Below are 20,475 nucleotides of genomic sequence, written 5' to 3'. Positions count from 1 at the left end.
CACAGGCTCTCAACTCTCATAAATTTAAAACATGTCTCACCACTGAAAAAAGATATGAAATTGATCATAATGGAAGAACAGGGAGTGCCTATTTACTGACCTGAATAGGAGGGTAAGACGGGAAATATTTGGCTCGAGGTCATGACGTACGGACTGGGCAAACAGGCAGTAAACACTTTATCATATGAACACTAAGTTTTGAAAATTTCAAATGATTTTGTTGTCACTAGGTATGACACCATGCGGAACAAGAACAAAAAAAAAAGATTATGCAATAAAACCTTTCCTTTTTTTACCTGGTCAGAAAAAGAAACTCATTTATTGAAAGAATATAAGTATTAGTTTCTCATTTTTCTTCCTTGTTTTTTGTTTTTTGTTTTTGTTTTTTTGCAACAAAGCCGTACGAACACGAAGCGACGGCTTTTTCGGACTAGCTCAGGTCAACCCATCGTCCAACCTCAAAAACGTCAGCTTTCATACTGAAACTTACTTTACATTCGATTATTTTAAAATTGACGCGCGTTTAACATAGCTCTAACCAATCTCGTATCCAACACGCTCAAATGGATCAATTATTTTGCTAAAGTTTATAAAATCCTGAACATTTGAATATCTGGAGCCTTTTTTCGGCTCCGCTACAGTCGGCGCAAAGCATTTCCATATTAGGTGACTCGGAATACGAGCTGATCACCGGAGTTGAGTGAACCAATCAGAACACTGAAAGTACAATATTGGAAGTTGAAAATTTTAACATATGATAGCGTAGGCGGGACGGTCGGGTCATATGATAAATACGTATATTAGCTGATGGCGTATCTGTGGTTAATTAATTTGACTGTTTTTTAAAGAAGAGTGAGGAGAAATTCGTTGATAAGACAAAACTCGGGTATAAGTTAATGTCGCGAGACAATAAAGTTGACCTTCGACGGATCATCGAAAATAAATGATCAGAAAATTTGTAATATCATCAATGCATTAGTGGGATCCCCAGAGCTCGGCATTCTTCGATGCGAGGGTTTGCCACCCCAATGCCGAGTCTTACAAGGACCAGGAACCACAGCAGATTTATCGCATCCATGAAAACGACAAGAAGCGGCTGTACTCAAGGAGAGTGTTGGATGTTGAGCATGGCTCGTTTACGCCGCTTGTATTTACAACTACGGGAGGGATGGGGATGGAATGCATAAGATACCACAGCCGATTGGCCGAGCTGATCGCCGTCAAGAAAGGGGAACGATACTCGCAAACAATTTCCTGGATCCGAGCAAAGACATCCTTTGCCCTCCTTCGGTCGGCCTTAGTTTGCCTTCGAGGATCGCGGGTGAAGCGCCGCGCTGCGTATAACTATAATAATTGTGACGTTGAAATCGCAGCTGCCGAGGGAGCCATTGACATTGTTTAATGATTTTTAGCAGCCTTGTATATAGGGTTCTAGATTTGCCATTCACCTTTCTCTTTTCTGTATAGTTTTAGATATGCTTTTACTTATCAGATTATTAGACTTTGAATCTGTTCAGATTTGACTCTGTTATTTGTAGTTTTCCAGACACTTTGACATTAAAAAAAAGGAGTAGACGTGAGCCGAAAGTGAGTTATTTTGGATCGTTTTTTCGCTGTTAATATTTTGTATTGTAGAGGATTTTATGGAAATTATTGCTAGATAAAGATTATTAGTTTTTCAGTTGTTGTGGTGTCTTGAAGCAGCCATATCACACCACATCACGAAACTGCTTTTTTTCTCATAAACACCAAGTTCATGTCCATATTTCTCCTATACCAGAACCCGCTGTCCCGATACACTCTGGTGACAAACTCGGGAATATGAAAATGTCGTGAAACATTCGGTCGACCCTCGGTCAATTTTCGGAACATGGTTGAACAAGTCTGTAAATACACCACGTCATTAGTATGTTTGAATCATATGTTTTTATGGTTCTGAAAGCAATAAAATGTAACAAGTTTTGTTCTTCATTTTCAACTCAAGCAAAAAATCACATTCGAGAACGGACACGAATAATCTATGGAAATTGAGTGTTCCGCCTTCATATCTGTAAATAAGGATATATTTCAGCTCATTTCTATTGTGTATTGAGATAAAGCAAGCGATCTTTATCAGTGTAGAATGGGGGCATTTATAATTAATAAAGTTACGTTGGTAGCTCAGCACGACAAACGTTCACTCACGATGTGTGCTTTTTCACAAAACTGAGCACCTACACAGGCCAAGGTAATTTGCGTCGAAAGACAACTGTTTTCACCGTGTCGGGGGCCAGTTACACCGCTTGGTTTAGTATCAAATCGAAGTTGATTAACCACCATTTTGCGTCTAACAGCTGGTGTTGGTGCGGATCTAGACGTCAGATGATCAAATAGTTGGTCAATTTAGCTGATCGATTACAATTTTATGGAAAATTACTTTACGTTACGACAAAATCTGTGTCCGTAAGATTTGGCATTGATAAGCTTTCACCGGGGGAATCTTGGAGAAATTAGGAAGGCACTGATAACATAACAGGTAAAAAGGTTACACATAAATTTTGAATGCGTTTCCAAAACATCCGTCACGTTCAATTTTTATTGTACAACAAAGAGAGCTTTAAAAAGCGTCAAAAAGGCAAGAAGGCGCAAATTGGCTTAGAAACAAGCTGAAGCTCATGAGTTCGCCTGGTTGAAATTACCACAAATCAAAACGTAATTTGCGAAAAAATTGAAAGCGAGAAATTTTAAATTTACTCGTATGGAAGAGATGAAAACTAATTGAGTTCAGAGAACGTGATGAATTGAACGTTCTAACTAAATTAAAGTTCCACTGACACTCTTTCCCACAAGAAATGGACTATTCATCTATTGACTAGTCTTTACCTCGAGAAGAGACATTTGGAATCATTAAAACATTTTCGTATCTCCTGTCTGCTGATAAGAATCTTTTATTCCTCTGACAACAAAAAATAGCAGCCCGTTTATAAGCGCTTTCGTATGAGTATTAAATTCCAAATTTTAATTAGAAATGTGTTTGGTGTAAGCCAATGATTGATTCGAAAGACAAGAGTCGCTTCATCAACGAAATGGTATTCCCCTGAAGACAAACCAGCCGAATTGAGATTAATTGCTTGACGAAGACAGTTAATTTGCAATTCAAAGTATACGGAATTTTCCTTTTTCTTGGCATTCATGAATTACCGTAGAACAAGATAACATTAGTAGAGCCGAGGAAGAAAAAGGAATTATCTAAACGAGACAACACGCCTGAAAACAAAATCGAAAACAAAAATAACATCAAAAACTGCCTGAGGGAACAACTTGTCCATGCAAGTTTATTAAGCTGTAATATCACTTCGCAACGACGTAGAAAACCCGTAGTAGATTGAAATTTGTGCGTAAATTTCTATTTTCATCGTTAACAACAGGATACGAGAGAAAATTTATACCGCAAGACAAAAGGCGAAGGAATAAAATAATGCCTAGCGTTGGATGAGATATGAGCTTTTAAGAAGACTTGATGAATTCTATGGCTTCACGAGTGTTACCTTGAAGTTGTTTCTACAACACACGCAACGTAACCACCAAAAAAAGGTTAGTAGCTAAAATAAGTATATAATCAAAAGTCGTAACACTTCTTGTCTGGACGCCGGAGATAACAGCGAAAAATGCTATGTTGAAACTCCAATTTCTCGCGCTTGTGAGAAGTGTAGCTCAATGAATTTTGTTGCCCGACCCAAATCAAAATCAAGATACAATTCAGAATTTAAGATCATAAATTTTTTAAACCAAAAGTCAATGAAAAGAAAGGGGATTTTCAACTCCACAAAGAAAATTCAATGATCATAGGAACGAAAAAAAAGCACAAACTTTCCATTCCTTATTTAACGCCTCAGCTAGGTACAATTAACAGGGACAAGATGATTTTGAAGTTAGAAATAATTGATTGAACATGTTCGAAGAGGCAAACTTTCGTCTCTTGTAACAGGAAAATTTTAAAGACTACGAAGTTTAGAAACGAAATAATAAATTGGTTGGTTTAGAAAGTTTATACCGTCCCTAAACACCTCATTGTCAACAGTAAAACGTGAAAATCCGAAAGCGAATAATTCAGAATGGAAATTTGAAAATCTGCCGTAACACTCACCCAATTTCAATTTTAAAAAACGTGACTGCTACGCATCTGCGGTAAAAAACCGGCGCTCGCCATTTAAACGCGAAAAAAGACAAAGAAAAGTCATGCCTTAAACATATCTCGATGAAAAGGCTATTTTCTGGCAAAAAAAAAAATGATTTAGCACTTCACTGATACAACTATCGCACGCGTTGTAATCTTTCACGTGGGTATAAACACGAGTACAACAAACTCAAACGAACAACCCCGTACTTCTAAAAGAAACGTCTCGAAAACCTCGCTCTCCTAATTAATTTTCAACTAAACTTTGGGTCTGGGATATTTTGAACCGAGTATTTTGTGGTGGGAATATAAAATCGGATGCACTAAAACGTAACCGAGTAGCTTGGGAAAGGTAATTTTCACGGAAGCGCAAGCATTCAATCTTCTCGTGAGCATTTAATATTTGTCGCTTCCGAAAAAAACACACAACATACGAAATGTCATTTACAACATCCGTGAGAAATTCAATTAGACTGCGCATTTCACCTTAATTTGTCTTCCACAGATGAACAAAACTGCCGGAGTACATATGAACAGCTGAGAGTCAAACACAATAGGCAATGTTTACGATTTGCACACAACTTCGCACCAAATGAAAAGTTTTGAAATCGACTTTTGTTCTCGGTACGAAAATGCTTTTACTACGTACGCGAAACTATAACTTGTGCGCTGCTGAAAAAAAAGTATACTATTCTCTCGAAAGAATGAAAGTAAAAGCGAAATCTAACACGACAAGCGAGGCATCGTGACTTCAACACATATGCAAAAATACACAATAAAGCTTTTTGCACGTTTAAAAGAAAATTGATTCGATAAAAGTAGAGAACGATAAACATCAGGCGAAAAAAATCTGAACTGTGTTCAGAATATTTGGTTTGGAAAAAAAGGTCACCTCTATCGTTCAGTTGTTGTCTTTATCAAAATTATTCCGACTTCGAAAGAATATACGCATATGCGCATGTCCTAGAATTTATCACCCACGCATTCTTTCGTAAGGCGGACGGTTTCCTGGCAGAACAAGTGTTTAGCAAATTCTTCGATCTCAAAATATTATTTCTCCCTTAAATCTTGACATGATAATGGGTGGGATAGTGTGCAGAATAACAAATACGTTCAATGACCCGAAATTGTCGTGAAATTTGTAAATGTTTGTAGTTACATGCGGAAAACTCAAATCTGATCAGTGGTGTCTTATTAACTGAGGTTTGACAACGATATCGAGCAGAAAACAACAATGCTAGTAACATCACAACGTACAACTGAGAAGGTTTTTTTCATAAATAAATTAACTTGGGTGCTTAACAAAAAGAGGTGGTAATTATCCGTTAGAAACGGCATAAAGAACATCACACTTTGTAACAGTGCCACTTGTTCTATGTCAAAGAACAAAAAACTTCTTGAAATTGAAAGATGCAAGAGATTTTGCTCAAGGCCTTATAAGAGAACAGGTGAAGTTGCCTAGGGCGGCTTAAACTTTGTGGTAAATATAGCTGTCTGTTTACGAGAATGTCCTTTAAAAGACTTCTCATGCATTTATAATTGCTAATTTCCTACTTTCAGTGTTAAACGTCTTCTGCTACTGTTCGCTGTTTGCAAAACTAAAAAATAATGCAATTTAAGACCGCTTTCACCAGCGATCCACGCCGTCAAACTCGATATAAGATTGATAGCAGCTCTCCTTTCTCCTTTAAATCATAAACGCAATTTCTCACATCCCAAGAGAAAATAGAAAACATGTTTATTCCGCGTGTGTAGGTCACATTTGACCTCACCGAGTTCAAAAGTCACCGACAACTTAGGTTCGTTTCTTTAAATCGCGTTCGTGACCATGAAGCACCTGTCAAGTTTCTGATTTCTTGTTTTTTTGGCCGTATATTGGCTTCGTTATTCGTTATTCGTTATTCGTCTGTTATTCTGCGTCATCCGGATACTGTTGTCATTTCATACCCACTGGTTATATTTAAATAAGAGGAAACTATTTATTCAAAGGCACAATATCGAGGAAAACCTCAAAATTACATATAAACACAAAAACATATTCCAAGCAAGCAATGTGTGATGGTTGAAGTCATAAAAGTCCCAAAAGATTATCGACAAAAACTTGAAACCTTTGCCGCATCGAACTGAAGTAAGTTATCTACTCAAAGAGAATACTGTAAACACGGATATAATTTAAAATTTGTATTCTTTGACATGAGAGTGGTATGATTCTACGCCACCTGCGCGCTTTTCTTGCCTTTTTAAACATTTTTTCTTACACAGAAGCCCTAGTCCAGTCGACTGGATTCTTTTGAAGAGCTTTATCTCCAGTAGCACGTTAGAAAGTCTTGGGGGTGAGTTTTACCAAAATGCCGTGACAATTTATCCCCTCAAAATTATTACCGATACCATTTGAATCTTGCAAAGAAAAGCATTAATGGAACTAAGAAACCACTAGAACAAGTTTTGAGTTACAACATCAAGAACAATAATAAAATGCTTTTTGGATCAAAGTTCCGGTCGTAATAAAATAATCGGAACCTGACGAGACTAATTGATATGTGGTCCAAAAAAATAAAAAGAGAGGACTTGTGACACGAGATTATCAGATATGATACCACAACGACACAAAAATAAAAATACACGTAAGCATTTGATTGCAACTACAGGAAAATTGATTTAAAGCCGGTCAATTAGCTGGCCTCGTAAGAAAGGACGAAAGATGTCAGATAACCAATTACAGAAAAAGGATCGACTTTTAGTTTTAGAGTTAAAAACAAGATATCAATTTACGTATATGTGCACGATCCTTCGCAGTAAAGCACTATTTAAGCAACAGTGAAAATCAGACCTGAAAAAAATTCAGGCCTGTACGGGATTCGAACCACTGACCTCTGCGATACTAGTGCAGTGCTCTACCAATTGAGCTAACAAGCCAACTGGGAGCAGGCCATCAAATTAATTCGACATAAACCCGTAGATGATAAATCAAACTACAAACATATGAAAATTCATCTATATGAACTGCGGTTATGAAACGTATATGTGCACGATCCTTCGCAGTAAAGCACTATTTAAGCAATAGCAATTTTTAAGCAATTTTTTCAGGTCTGATTTTCACTATTGCTTAAATAGTGCTTTACTGCGAAGGATCGTGCACATATACGTTTCATAACCGCAGTTCATATATATGTATTTTCATATGTTTGTTGTAAGATATCAATTACTAGCAAAACTCCATTGTAGTTGCTTTAGCAAAGTGAGCGCCGATTTAAGACTAAAGATGGCAATTTTTTGCATTATTAAACTTTCTTTCACTTTTAGGAGTAAACAACTTTTTCAATTCTCATCATAATTTCATTATAATGTCACACAAACAGCGGGGAGAATTGAGGAAATAATCAACTGCGAGATAACTGAATTTCAACCACAGCCAACAAAGAAATGTGTCGTCATCAATTGGGAAATTGAGTTTTCGTGCAATTTTCAATTCGATGAATTTGTTTTGCTTCTCTTAATTCTGATTGGTAAATAAAATCAATCAACTGCGCCTTCTTTGCTCGCATTTTCCCGCGCTTCAGGCACTTTACTTGTTTCTGCTTCGTGTTCTTGGTAGCTAATCGCTGCGATATCTTTGTTTCGGTTTCTTGAAACATAATAGAAAACTTCTCCTCTAAGATCTTACAGAAGTTTACAGGTTAGAAAATTAGTACCCCGCTAAAACCTGTAGAATATCTAAATGAAGTTATTATTTAATTCTTATTAACCGAGCGGGAGGTCTGTATGGGAGAATCTTGACCGAGGTCGCCAGTACAGACCGAACGCAGTGAGGTCTGTACCAGCGACCGAGGTCAAGATTCTCCCATACAGACCGACCTAGCTCGGTTAATAAGATGTTTATTATATGGCTGTGTCTTATATGCCAATAGCCCATTTCCGAATTGCCTTTAGCCTCTTTTCAAGGCGAGTACTGGTGCTCATCCATTCGTTTAAGTTTCGCATAAGTTTTCGTTCACATACAAAATTAAACTCACTTTCATACGTATGGTTGAGTACCAGGCCTCGTTTTGAAAAAGAGGCCAAACGTAATTCGGAAATGGCCTATTTTTTATATACTTTGTACCTTTTTTTTCTAGACCGGTCTAGATGGGGAAATCTAGACCGCTTTCAATATTGATTTCAGCCAATCAAATTCGTGAATTCGGTAGTTCCCAGTCCTTGTGAGACACAGCCATATAATAAATAGTCTATTGCTATCAGAGCCTTTGAGCCATCTTGGATATAACCAACAAATGACTGATTGAAAAGATACCGAGACATTTTACAGTGGTGTATTGTCAAGCAAAACTAAAAACAAAATGTAAATCTATCGTTGTGTTATTGACACTTTCCAAAAACGTAAAATAATCTCATTACAACCAAAGTGTTACCTGTAACCCGGTGGATATTGCATCCACAGCAACACCAGGAGACTGAGGCCACAGACCATCTACTATCTGATGAGGTAAAAAAGTACATAAAATGGAACAAGACACGTAGGCATTGCGCTAATAACGAAGAAGAGGATTTCAGTCTGTCGTACAGACATTTTTAACAGTTTAGGTTGATTACAAAATTTAAGGAGTTTCGGTGTAACGCTTAACTTCAAATGTTGAATTTAGCCAAAAGTCCACGTTGGCAAAAATTAATTGAGAAATCAGAGTTATGTAATTCCACTATCATTATACATAATGATGACCACAAAAACCGTACTTTTCCTTCAATTACCCTGTCGTGCCGAGCGGTACAGCTGCAAATCATTGCAGCTTCAACTCTCACGTGAGATTGATTGCTAGACTCAATCTACAGTTACCTTGGTTACGGCCTGATGTAACTGGAACAAGCTATTCACGATGGCAGCGTTCTTCTGCTGAGCTTGAGTCACGTGGTCGTATAACTGATTTCCTTCGAGACCAGCCACCAGCTGTGCAGAGAAATAAACGCAGTTGGCAGTTGTTGTCAACAAATCACAACACCTTTCCTCAAATATAATATTCTCTACTGGAAAAAGAGCAGTTCGCCAAAAACTGTTTTAAAACAACTCGGGAAAATGTGTATTAGTAACCGGTGTGAAAATCAAGAATGGAACAAGTAACATAAGCCACAGTCACACAGAGGGCAAAAAAGCGGGAAAAATGTAACCAATGACAAGGGTGGGAACACATGCGTCCAGAAGCAAAAGCACGACAATAACGACCGAGAAAAAGGCGCGAAAATATGTATCCAGGTCCATGGGTGGGAAATATGCAATAAGCAGAGTCAGCGAGTAAACGTATAACCAGGAAAAAAAAATGGAAAAAACGGGAAAACAAGAAGCGAATAACGAAGGAGGAATACCTTCAGCATGCAAACAGTAGCAAGAGTTTGAAAAACTGCATACAAAGATAAAATAACCAAAATTCCTACTTTAACTGGAAGGACGGATATCCTTTGCAGACCTACAAAACTCAGTTTTAAGAAAGACTTCTTTTAAAAATATTTTTCGACCCTTATGACGGCCATGAAATATCTAAGTCAACCCTTTCCATACAAACGACCACTGACGTCGAAATCAACTGTAATGCAGACTAAAAACTTGCTCGTTTGTAAGCGTTTAGAAACGAGCAAGTTTTAAGTTAATTGAGGCATATTTTCTTTTATTTTCGCGCGTGCCTTGGGGGAAAATTTTCTCTCAGTTTACGGCAAGGAGCAAGTATCGGTTGTGATGAGACAAAAAAGTTTCAATAACCTTAACAGCATATCAAAACCACAAGTAATAATCACAGCCAATGAAAAACAATAGCCTCAAATAGTGTGTTAGATGAAACGAGTGCAGCTCAAGAAGAAATACAAGAAACGGAGGATCTTAGGCAACGAACGAAATACAAAGCGAAACCTTACCAACAAGGACCAAAAAAACTCAGAACGAGTACTTTTTCTTAAAAAAGGATTTTAAATGTTTGTTTTATCGTGTTAAATTTGCAAAGTTAACGCTTCCCGTCTTACGGACACTTCATTTCTTGTATCCACTTAAGTAACGATGAGAAACAACGAAAACAATCGCAAAAAGTTTTTGTAAGAATGGACCTCTTAAGTTTGTATGTTTTGTTTACATATTTTAGGTCACGTGATAATACTCTAAAGAACTGTTTCTTTCTAATTTCACGTGCATACCTGCGCAGAACTTACAAAAGGATAGAGCTGAAAAAGCCCTTGAGACCTAAAATAGTCATACAAAACTTACAATCCAAAGTACGAGGTATATTCCCAATTCAAAGTTACAACAGTCGTAGCGAAAATTTGCCAACATTGTCCAAAAAATCATGGCAGGTAAAGATTAATTGATGAGCAAATCGTCAACAATTTTATAAAACATGCGTAAATCATTCGGATCTCATTACGAATGAGAATTTGATGATATAGTAAAACGGAGTGTAATAGCATACACTTGATAAAGATGACAGAAGTAAGCAACATCAGATTAAAAAAAAAAATAATATTTTAATTGACCGGGCACGTAAGTTGGAACAAAAATAATCGGATCTCAACTATCGACATCTACAAGCACCTGTCATTAGGTTCTCTTAAATTGTCATTTCAGTTTAAAACGTACAACTCTACAGTAGATTTTAACTGAAAAAAGGGTTCATTCGTGGCACGACCGAGGTTTCAATGATTCGCGTCATGAAGAACCAGTCATTTTACACCCGAGATTTTGCAACAAATAACAGTCTGCCTCGTTACAAAAAGGTAACCAATATAAATCTTTTAAAACGAAGCAATTAAGGTAGATTTACACAAGGCAAATGGGAAGACGCTGTTATATAGACAAAACTCCAGCAAATCTCTAAATAAACAAACGTTCAACATCGAGAATTGCACGCATTTCGGTGATTATAGACATGAACGAATTTTCAGACATTCGTGCACGGCTTAAATGTTCATCAGTGTAGCTTTACTGAGCAGCTGGTCTAATCGACATTTTCATGATAAAAGGATTTAAGTAAGACCCGTTACGGTTTCATAATAAAACTATTTTCCTTTATATTTTTTTAAATCTTTATAATGAGAAAACAAGCTGAAGCTTCTCTCCTCCGATAAGTTTGTGATAGCCAACGAAGAATGAAAGCTTGAAAAGCTTGAAAAGTTGAAGAGTTAAAAAAAAAAAAAAGAAACATCCACAGTTACAGCTGAACTGCGCAAGTTATAACATAGTTAATAACTTGCGCAATTATTAACTATGGTTATAATCATGACTGAATTACCCAACGTACACCTGGACCAAATTCACATGGAAATCAAAAAGAGCTAAACAACCGCAACAAACTCGACGTTAAAGAGAATTACAAGAAACAATTCACAATAAAAAGACTCAAGAGTTGTGTGATTTGGGGTTTGCAATATCTCCTGCTATCGGCGTTGGTTTCGTATTGTGACACCACTACCCTGCAAATTTTTTTCAAATAATTTCTTAGGATTTCCAAAAGACACTCGTCGAGCTACCACAAGGGAATAATTTGAATATATCAACAAAGTTGAAATGGTAAATTGGCCAGCGCTACGGTTATAAAAGCTGACGTTTCGAGCGTTAGCCCTACGTCGGAGCGAATAGAGGAATTGTGGGTTGTGTGTGCTTTTAAAGGCAGAAAATGGAGCTACGTGATTGGTGGGAAGATGAGTATAAGGGAAGATGAATATAAGAGGAGGGTTTTCTGAAATTCGTCCTCCACAAAGGACTTCAGATACTGCTCCAAATTGAGTACAAAAACGCGACCGCAAAAAATTTCAATAAAATTACTACTTCTGTTCAGATGCAAAATACGTGAGCTAGAGATCAACAGCCATTCAGTCACTAAAATATTCCCGACTATTGCTCAACTTTCGCATCATGGTGTGGTCTATCTCCTGTCAACACGAGAGGTGGTATAGGTGGTTTGCAACCAATCTCTAGAGACACAGGTAACAATGGTGAAAGGAACAAATGCTGGTGGACGAACAAAAAAAGCTAATGAGATATCTATTGTTTACGTCCACCAACATGGCGGCAATGACGTAACGTGCAAACCACCTGTATGCTTGTAAACTACTTACGCTTTTGAATGTGATGTTTTTGCAGAACAAATTGTAGTCTGGAGACCTTCCGACGACATTCTCCAACTTTCATCCAAACTAGTGAACGGAAATGGAAATAAAAAGGAAGACAAGAACACTTTTTCTTCGAGTTGCCATGTTAATAGTGTACCTCACATCGGGTGCAGCGATTTTTTCGGCACTAGAGCACGATAGGCAATCAACCGGTGCTCACTTTGCATCGAAAATCGATCAGTTAAAGGAGAATATGACGCAAAGATTTAACGAAACCATGGATGTTCTCGAGCAATATGTTGAGGAGCTTCGTTTTCTGTTTGAAAAGGCGCACAGATGCAAATACAGCCACAACGACTGGAGTTATTATCAGTCGCTGTACTTTGTTGGAAGCGTAACAACTACAATTGGTAAGAAGCGAAGTTTTGTAAATTTTACCCTTCAACGTCTGAGGGTGACTGGGTTCTAATTTCACCTTACATTATCACCCTTGGATCAACTGTAAAGGTCGTGAGAATATGGGAAATAATCACCAATTTGAGAAGTTCCCGATTGTCAAACAAATTATCCTGGTTAGTAACCTAAGAAATAGAAAGACAAAAGCGTTGAGAACATAAATCTCGATGTTAAGGTGTTAAGGGTGAAAAATCTTCAGAACAATAGCGTTGACTTGTAAACAAAGCACTGTAGCTTTCCCACACGGTAGCTTTCATTTAGATAGTCTAAGAGTGGGATTTTATCCACGGACTGATGACCTAAGATCGAACCAATGAAAACAGAACCACATAGACGTTGTATTCAGTAATTTTCATTTGAATGGTCACAGTCAAGAGTTTCATTCATGAACTTAAAAGTTAGAAGCACATATAACTGATAACTTCGAAAGTAAAGCTTAGTAGCAACGGGTATGATGAGAATATCAACACACAAGGGTCTCACTCACAAATTGAAATTAAACAAACCACCTTGCAGAGGATAATTTACATTAACTAATGCTCAGCAGCTTTCATTAGAATGATCACAAAGATCGCAAGACTGTCATTTTTTTTTTTTTTCAGGATATGGACACCTAGCACCCAAAACACAAGGAGGTCGGCTGTTTCTAATCTTTTTCGCCCTTTTTGGCATTCCACTGAATCTTTTAACCCTACAATCCATTGGTGAACACATTAACTATGGCATTCATTTGCTGATCAAATACTTCGAAAAAGCTGCGTTCAAGCGAGAGTTACCAACACACGAACACATCAAATGCTTCGCCATAAACGCCCTTCTCATTACACTCTGGATTCCTCTTGGAGGTATCATGTATTACTATTCTGAACGAGAATTTGGCTGGACTTACCTAGACTGCGTTTACTATTGTTTTGTCGCGCTAAGCACGATTGGCTTCGGGGATCTGGTACCGAATGAAGGCAAAGAGCCAGACTCGTCTTACGAACGAGGCATGTGGATAGTGCGTGTGATGTACTTGGCCCTAGGCCTCTCGCTGTTATCAAGTGTTTTCACTTCCGTGCTGAGCGCAGCAAAGGAAATTCAAGGTGTAATACCATGTAAACGAGGTGAGATCTAGAGAAATTTAGCGCACTCGGTAAAATAGTAAAAGCTCCTTTCCGGGTAAAGTAGATTTTGTGGGTGACTAACATTGTCATTAAAATCTGAGGAAGGAAAACATCAAGCAATACGAAAAGCGTTGCTATTTACACTTAACCATAGATACGAAGAACGTGATTGGTGTCAATGCCTTGTTCGTGTTTCGCGTTTAATAGTCGCGTTGTCATCAAAACTGTCACGTTTTTAGGCGAACAGAGGTAACAAAAAAAGCACATACGTCGACTGGTTACGATACTGGCCATGAAAATTCACAAACCTATAAACAGATAAACCACAACTTACACTAAATTTAACATCACATGTAAAATTGCAAAACGCCTTCATGATAAAGATAAAGAAGAACAGGGTTCTTCAGCGGGAAAGAGAAGCCGAAAACGGACTGTACGAGTTAAAAACTACAGGAACTATCTATCACTCCATTTATGGTCACGCTCTACATTTTAATTTTCAGTTTCAAGATATTTATAACAAAGCCATATCACGCAGAAGTCAAACTACGTTTTTCCCACTGTAGCGCTCTGTGACATGTAATATAACTTCGGGTTATAGAGAAATTTTCCCCTTTGGTATTTTCGTAACGACAACCTTTACCTTTACGAAAATATCAAAGGTTTCTTCTCAACTCAACTTTTTCTTTTCTTCAGACAAGCGGTGTAGGCGTCCAACTTATATCTGATTCTACTCTGTCTTCCTTCTCAATCTCAGGTCAGTGGTGAAGGGCCCTCTTAATTTTCTCTTTATAACCACTGCGATAGACCTCTTAAACAGTATTTCGGAGAATTTGGTGTAAAATCTGACGATACTTCATAACTAGCGGATTCCCTATTCTTACGACTTCTTATAATCTATAACCTACACGGTTGTCATTTTTGATAAGTAAGGGTTGATACACTAAAGTTTTGAAACAAAAGCAGAGACAGGGGTTGGGAGCGGCGAGCGGGGAGCGGGGAGGGGGGGTGGGGAGAAGGTGACCGGCATTCCGTCCGGGAGGAGTAACACTTCTCCCCAGTCGCTACACGCCACAGAAACCAAGAAAGGTTCCGACTGGTAAGATTTGACCCGTTCAATTAAGGAAGAATTTAAAACTTTAAAAGTTGCAAACAAAACCTAAAGCCTTAGCAAATATGTCTGTAAGATATTGAGAAGTTCCTTTCACGTGGTAAGGTGATTTTTTTTCTTAATCAAATTTCTGGATCAACCTTTTAACCCCTAAGAATGACCAGCATCTAATTTCTCCTTACAATATCACCCCTCAATCAAACATTAAGGTCAGGAGAATAAAGTAACTGATCACCAACTTAAGATACTCTTGATTGTTAAAAGAATTCTACTTGTCAGCGCTTTTGGAAAGGTACGGAAAAAAGTATGGAGAAAATGCATACTGATATTAGGTTGTTAGGGGTTCCGTCTTAAAGCTACGAAACTATAAGGTAGTGAACAGTATTTCAAAGCGCTACTGTGTTTTGAACAGAAATTTTAGATATCGCATATAGTTGGCACCCGACATATGAAAGGCATGACAAACTAATTCAAGGACAATATTTTAAAGGAAACAATACGTGCAGATGTGAGGGCCATTTTTGCTAACTATAGACACTAACAAACCTAACTGAATCTTCAGGAACATATCAGCTGAATACAACAAAGTCGCTCACAGAACTGCGACAGATTTTCAAATTTTCAAAGGACTATTCTTCAACTGCAGGGACGGAAAATCAACCATCGCCAAAACTTTGTAGACATTTCAAGTTCGAGAGAGAAAGGCCGTCTACAAAGTCCTACTGCAATTCTACCATAAGTACAAGCGTCGAAGAACTGAATTGCCCTCACAACTGCGTCAGAGAAGAACGCCCGGATACAGTTGAACATAGAAACGAAACTAAAACTAAGTCGCGTGAAGATGGATCCAGCAAAGAAAATGATAATAAATTAGAGACGAAAACAAAAAGTGAAGATATGGAATAGAAAAAAAAAATGAGATAATGAAGACTAGACCTACTAGGCGGGTGTAAAGCACTTCCACTTAAATATTAGACATGTTTTTAAATTAATTGAGAAGAATTAAATTTGATTTAAAAATCTTTTGATTTGGTATTGTGAATTGTCGTATATTCTTTTATGTTTCTCTCGAAGTAATGGTTTGCTTAGTCGACTATACCGGGCTTTCATTAAGCTCGATCCTGATTCACATTAAAGACAATCCAGTATTAAGCGAACAAAGCAATTTTCAAAAGTGTGTCGAAAGTAATTCAGGATTTCTTTGGTTTTACTCGACTTTCCATCTGGAAACTCGATTTTTCTCTTATATTACTAGACGTTGGTCTGTTAAAATACGCGCTACTTTCTCAACCAATCAGATTCAAGACTAAAAGCAAACGCGACTTGGTCGTTCACGTTTTTTCCGCGCTTCTCTCTGTTTGCTCGTATTTACTTTGATTATCAATAGCTCCTTGTAAAATATTTTTCTTTGTTCTGAGTGGCTGTTGGGATTAACTTGGTTTTATTTTACGATCGTCAATCGAAATGCGCCTTAAAGGAGCAGTATCCGTCTTTTGCAGGGGGGGGGGGGAGGGTTGCACGATTTCTCCAAAGAAAGACGTCCAAAGAGGAGATTTATAGAGTTGTTACTTCTCTGTTCGAAACAAATTATTGATTATAAAGGAGGAGCCTGAGTTACTACGCTCATATTCTACAGTAAACAATGTCTAAACGACAGTATCTCTAAATAAGAGCAATTTTCAATTAGGTCATTCGAGATTGCATCGGTTTTGCTTAGCTTCACTGTAATTGGTCCAGAAAACTCGTGCCACTCTCTCAACCAATCAGATGCAAAATTCAAACCAATCGCGACTTGGTTCCCCGCGTTTTCCCGCGCTTTCGGCAAATTGGTTGTTTTTACTCTGAGTTCTCTTTGGCATTTCAGGATGTTTCCTCTCTTCTAATGGCTACACTCAATCGAAATGCGTTCTAAAAGCTAAGGCAAGGTTGTAATGAAAAAAGTAGATATCAAATCAAGTCTCTCACCAGTTCTTCGCATTTTGCCGTGTACAGCTGCACTGTTTTGGCGACATTTCTGGCTACAGTTATTGTGAGTCCCACATCTACACTGGCCACACTCAGTTCACTAGAATGATCCAAAAAAGCATTCTGGTTAAAATTATTTCAACTGAGGATGATTTAAATTTTTCCCTTAAAAAAAAAAAAAAAAAAAGAACTATCATAATGATAATTTTTCTTGAGAAAGAGAAAAAACAGATTAATCTAGTTTCAAATAAATTCGACCTCTTCTTTGAGGAATGTTGTTACAAGCAGCACTCAAACTGCACAGACATCGGCATATACGAAACGTATTCCACAAAAGAATCCTGGGTTTCTTACCTTGAAATCGTCTTGGCGATACTGGCCAACTCCTCCCTGGAAGGAGGATTCCGTGCACCAGATGGGAACACCAAGTTAATTGGGTCGAGTAATCTGGATAAAGATCTCGACAAGTAGGCATTTTCAAATGGGGCCAGGCTGTTCTTCAAGGCTTGCTCTGGACTGCGAAAAAACAATTTCAGAGTGGTTAAGAAAACAATTTAGCTTAATGGCTTGACAGTTAATATAAAGTGCTTTTGAACTGCGCATTTTGGTTTGAAATAGAGTTGGCATTTAAAAGGAGTATAGAATAAACCAGCACATTTAGCACGCTCAACATACCTTAGGCTAAACTGATCCCCAGCGCTTGGAAATAAACTAAATGAAGGCTCAATTTGCAGAGCAATGCCAGTAGTAGGAGCATTTGACGCACTACTAAACTGCTGTAACCGAGACCACAGATCATTGTAAAGCCGTAGTAGTTTGGGGTACTCTCCTTCAAATGCTTGCTTTAAAAAAGTGGAGGCTGAATAACAATAACATTTGATCGATGTTACATAGAGAATAATATATGAGCACGCTTCGCCATTCCATTCATCAACCTGACAGACTGAGGCCAGAGGCGAGTGGCGTGTCAGCAACTGATTAGCGATATGAAACACAGCTATGGTACTATTACACGAGTGCAATTATGGTTTTCTTTAGAGCTGAAAATCCTTGAAAACACCGCAGTGTATAAAATAAAATTGCATTATCTGTTTTAAACACGTCAATCAATTTCCCACATGATGTACTGACAGACAATGCTTTTGTATGCAATAAATGTACAGCTTTTTCTTGTTTTCTACGATAAAGCAAACGTATGCTATAAATGTACAGCTTTTTCTTATGTTTTCTACGATAACGCAAACGTCTTGCAGTGTTCTAGTTAAATGACTCTTGAAAGTAACTAACCTTGGGCAGCCTGTGCAAATTCTTCCGTCAAAATTAAAGTTACTGAATTCCAGAAGGAAGTGGTACAAGATTTCCCATCCTGGAGGGAAATGAGATGGTGAAGTTGCGTCAAGTTGGATTTCTCTAAATTTATTAAAAAGACTGGATGAAATACCTTCAACAATTCCTCCACAAAACAAACATGTGTTACAGGATCTCGTTTCTTTGCCAAAACCTTTTGAAGATGATGAACCTGGCACAAGACAGTAAAACAATTTTAAATATTGCATTTCCAACAGAATCAACCAAAATTTGTGAAAAAAAAACTGACCAAGCCGCATGAAATTGTGAAAGTTAATACACCGAATCGAAATATGGCATCCAATTTGAATTGCCACTGTTCTGGACTCATTAGCCTCGTCTTCACGTGGAAACACAAAAGGATTATCACATGTGGGAGGGGCTAGTGAGTCCAAAACAACGGCAATTCAAATTGGACGCCATACTTCGATTCGGTGTGTTATTCAGTAAATGACACAAGCACACTCAGAAAAACAAGAACTCTGACTCAAACTTGCCACCTTCAAATTAGTACTTTGGATGTTCCACCAACCCATGCATGCAACCCATGCATTAACCCTTTAACTCCCAAGATCTGATTGTTAATTCTCCCCTCTAGCGGCTACAAATTTCCTTGTAAGCTAGTTATGAGAATTTGGTGTTAGATCAAGATAACCTATACTTGATAAGTTTGAGTATTCTCACTACCTATTTACTGGATAATGTATGAATATTATGAGGAGAAGTTACAATTTAATCACTTCTGGGAGTTAATGGTTAAGAGGCCTTATGAGGCTTTGGAGGCGCGGTGGTCTCATGGTTAGTGCGCTCGACTCCAGAGTGAGTGGTCCGTGTTTGAGCCCCGGCTGGGGACAATGTGTTGTGTCCTTTGGCAAGACACTTTACTCTCACAGTGGCTCTCTTCACCCAGGAGAATTTAATGCCAGGGGTAACCCTGTGATGGACTAGCTTTCCATCCAGGGGGGGGTAGAATTACTCCTAGCTGCTTCATGCTACAGAAACCGGAGTTAAGCACCGGCCCGATGGGCCCCATGGCTTGTAAGTAGGCTTTACCTTTACCTTTTTATGAGGCTTTAGAGGGAAATAGTAGATCCTATTTGGTAACTGGCACCATACTAAAATCCCTAATAACATAGAGGGCAAAATTACAGAATGCTGGTTGGTCAATGAAGAGGGTATTTTTTTTCTCAATTTTGCTTGTGAAGAGGGCAAAATTAACTTTCTTTGAAAAAGCACTAACTTTATATTTTCAAAGTTGACAGTTTGTCAGCAGACCTGGTTTTCAACGTCTTGGTATGTTCGTGCAAAAATAAAATTTCATTCAGCTCATTTCTGCATTTGTGGTGATTGATTCTTTGTCCACATTAAATAGCTTCCTGTGACTGATTACTCAAGAGTGCATTCAGAAATTCAGAATTTTTCCCTCTACTTCATTAACAAGTAATCGCAATGGGTCCTCGTAAAATAAGGATTAATATCACTTGTGTTTTCAGAAGTTGCTGAAATTGCCCTCATTGCTGCGTGACTCACCCAATTTCAGCAACTTCTGAAAACACGCATGATATTAATCCTTACTTTTACTCCGCCCCATGTGATTACCTATACTAATCATGCAAAGTTAACTCTACCTGGCCACAAGCTGAGTAGATTGAGTCCATAAGTTGCTCCAATCTGGTCCACAAAGTGGCTCTCCAAGCTGCTGTATTCCCTGGGGTAGGCATTGCGGCACGACCAGGACCTCCTGTTCCTTGTTTATTTGATATGAAAGCTAATAGTCAAACTGCTGACTGTTATTTTTAGATTGAAACTACTTCTGGAACAAGATGGGATACAGTAGCCTCGTGGATGACTAATGAGCTCTGGATTCAGTGATCCACAGTAAAGCCATTATTTCTGATGAGGTCATATCATAATCTATTTCTAGAGGAGAACTCTTTTCAAAAAGTCTAAAGAGAAAGAACTTGAAGCAATTTTTGATCATCTTTACCTGCATTTGGTTGCATCTGTGAGAGAGTGTTAGGATCCAGAGCTTCTTTTACACTGTTTATCAGGTTTTCCCTCACCTTGTCAACCACTTCATTAACTTTGCTGACTAACGAACCCAGGTTGTAGAACACCTGCAGGGCTGTGGCTACTTGGGTTTGATTCTACAGAAAAAGGAGAGAGAAGAAATTGTGATTCATTAACAAATTGACCCCAAGAAGCAGTGATTAACTAGAGATAAGGTACAAATGGGTATTCTAGAATACTAG

The 20,475-nt window shown here is 38.0% G+C and overlaps 2 protein-coding genes across 8 annotated transcripts in view; one reads left to right on the top strand and one right to left on the bottom strand.

Annotated features, from left to right (window-relative positions):
• LOC111324220 (conserved oligomeric Golgi complex subunit 5) overlaps nucleotides 1–20,475 on the bottom strand; it is a 30,611-nt gene that overhangs the window by 5,172 nt on the left and 4,964 nt on the right. For all 3 annotated transcript variants that reach the window (XM_022927714.2, XM_022927716.2, XM_022927717.2), the window contains exons 9-17: nucleotides 20,211–20,370; nucleotides 19,852–19,970; nucleotides 18,318–18,395; nucleotides 18,164–18,242; nucleotides 17,552–17,735; nucleotides 17,231–17,392; nucleotides 16,877–16,976; nucleotides 8,988–9,098; nucleotides 8,566–8,631 (exon numbers count right to left, since the gene is read on the bottom strand). In XM_022927714.2, the coding sequence (XP_022783449.2) occupies nucleotides 8,566–8,631; nucleotides 8,988–9,098; nucleotides 16,877–16,976; nucleotides 17,231–17,392; nucleotides 17,552–17,735; nucleotides 18,164–18,242; nucleotides 18,318–18,395; nucleotides 19,852–19,970; nucleotides 20,211–20,370 (1,059 nt within the window). The remainder of the gene's footprint in view (nucleotides 1–8,565; nucleotides 8,632–8,987; nucleotides 9,099–16,876; nucleotides 16,977–17,230; nucleotides 17,393–17,551; nucleotides 17,736–18,163; nucleotides 18,243–18,317; nucleotides 18,396–19,851; nucleotides 19,971–20,210; nucleotides 20,371–20,475) is intronic.
• LOC111324221 (two pore potassium channel protein sup-9) lies at nucleotides 2,381–15,944 on the top strand. Of its 5 annotated transcripts, XM_022927718.2 has the most exons (5): nucleotides 2,381–2,515; nucleotides 3,408–3,573; nucleotides 12,270–12,648; nucleotides 13,297–13,800; nucleotides 15,474–15,944. In XM_022927718.2, exons 3-5 carry the CDS (start codon nucleotides 12,336–12,338, stop codon nucleotides 15,815–15,817), a joined length of 1,161 nt encoding a protein of 386 aa, XP_022783453.1. In that variant the 5' UTR covers nucleotides 2,381–2,515; nucleotides 3,408–3,573; nucleotides 12,270–12,335; the 3' UTR covers nucleotides 15,818–15,944. The 5 variants fall into 5 exon arrangements, with proteins under 5 accessions (XP_022783453.1, XP_022783455.1, XP_088615418.1 ...); XM_022927720.2 differs by lacking the exon at nucleotides 2,381–2,515 and having other exon boundaries at nucleotides 3,042–3,573; nucleotides 15,558–15,944; XM_088759292.1 differs by lacking the exon at nucleotides 2,381–2,515 and having other exon boundaries at nucleotides 3,043–3,573.

Source organism: Stylophora pistillata, chromosome 5 (assembly GCF_964205215.1).
Source record: "Stylophora pistillata chromosome 5, jaStyPist1.2, whole genome shotgun sequence".
Taxonomy (NCBI): Eukaryota; Metazoa; Cnidaria; class Anthozoa; order Scleractinia; family Pocilloporidae; genus Stylophora; species Stylophora pistillata.
This window is presented reverse-complemented; position numbering and strand designations above follow the sequence as displayed.

Coding starts and splice junctions, on each gene's coding strand:
- LOC111324221 (XM_022927718.2), top strand. CDS start 12,336: ATGGAAATAAAAAGGAAGACAAGAACACTTTTTCTTCGAGTTGCCATG. Junction 12,649..13,296: donor AAGCGTAACAACTACAATTG/GTAAGAAGCGAA, acceptor TTTTTTTTTCAG/GATATGGACACCTAGCACCC. Junction 13,801..15,473: donor TGTAATACCATGTAAACGAG/GTGAGATCTAGA, acceptor CTGAATCTTCAG/GAACATATCAGCTGAATACA.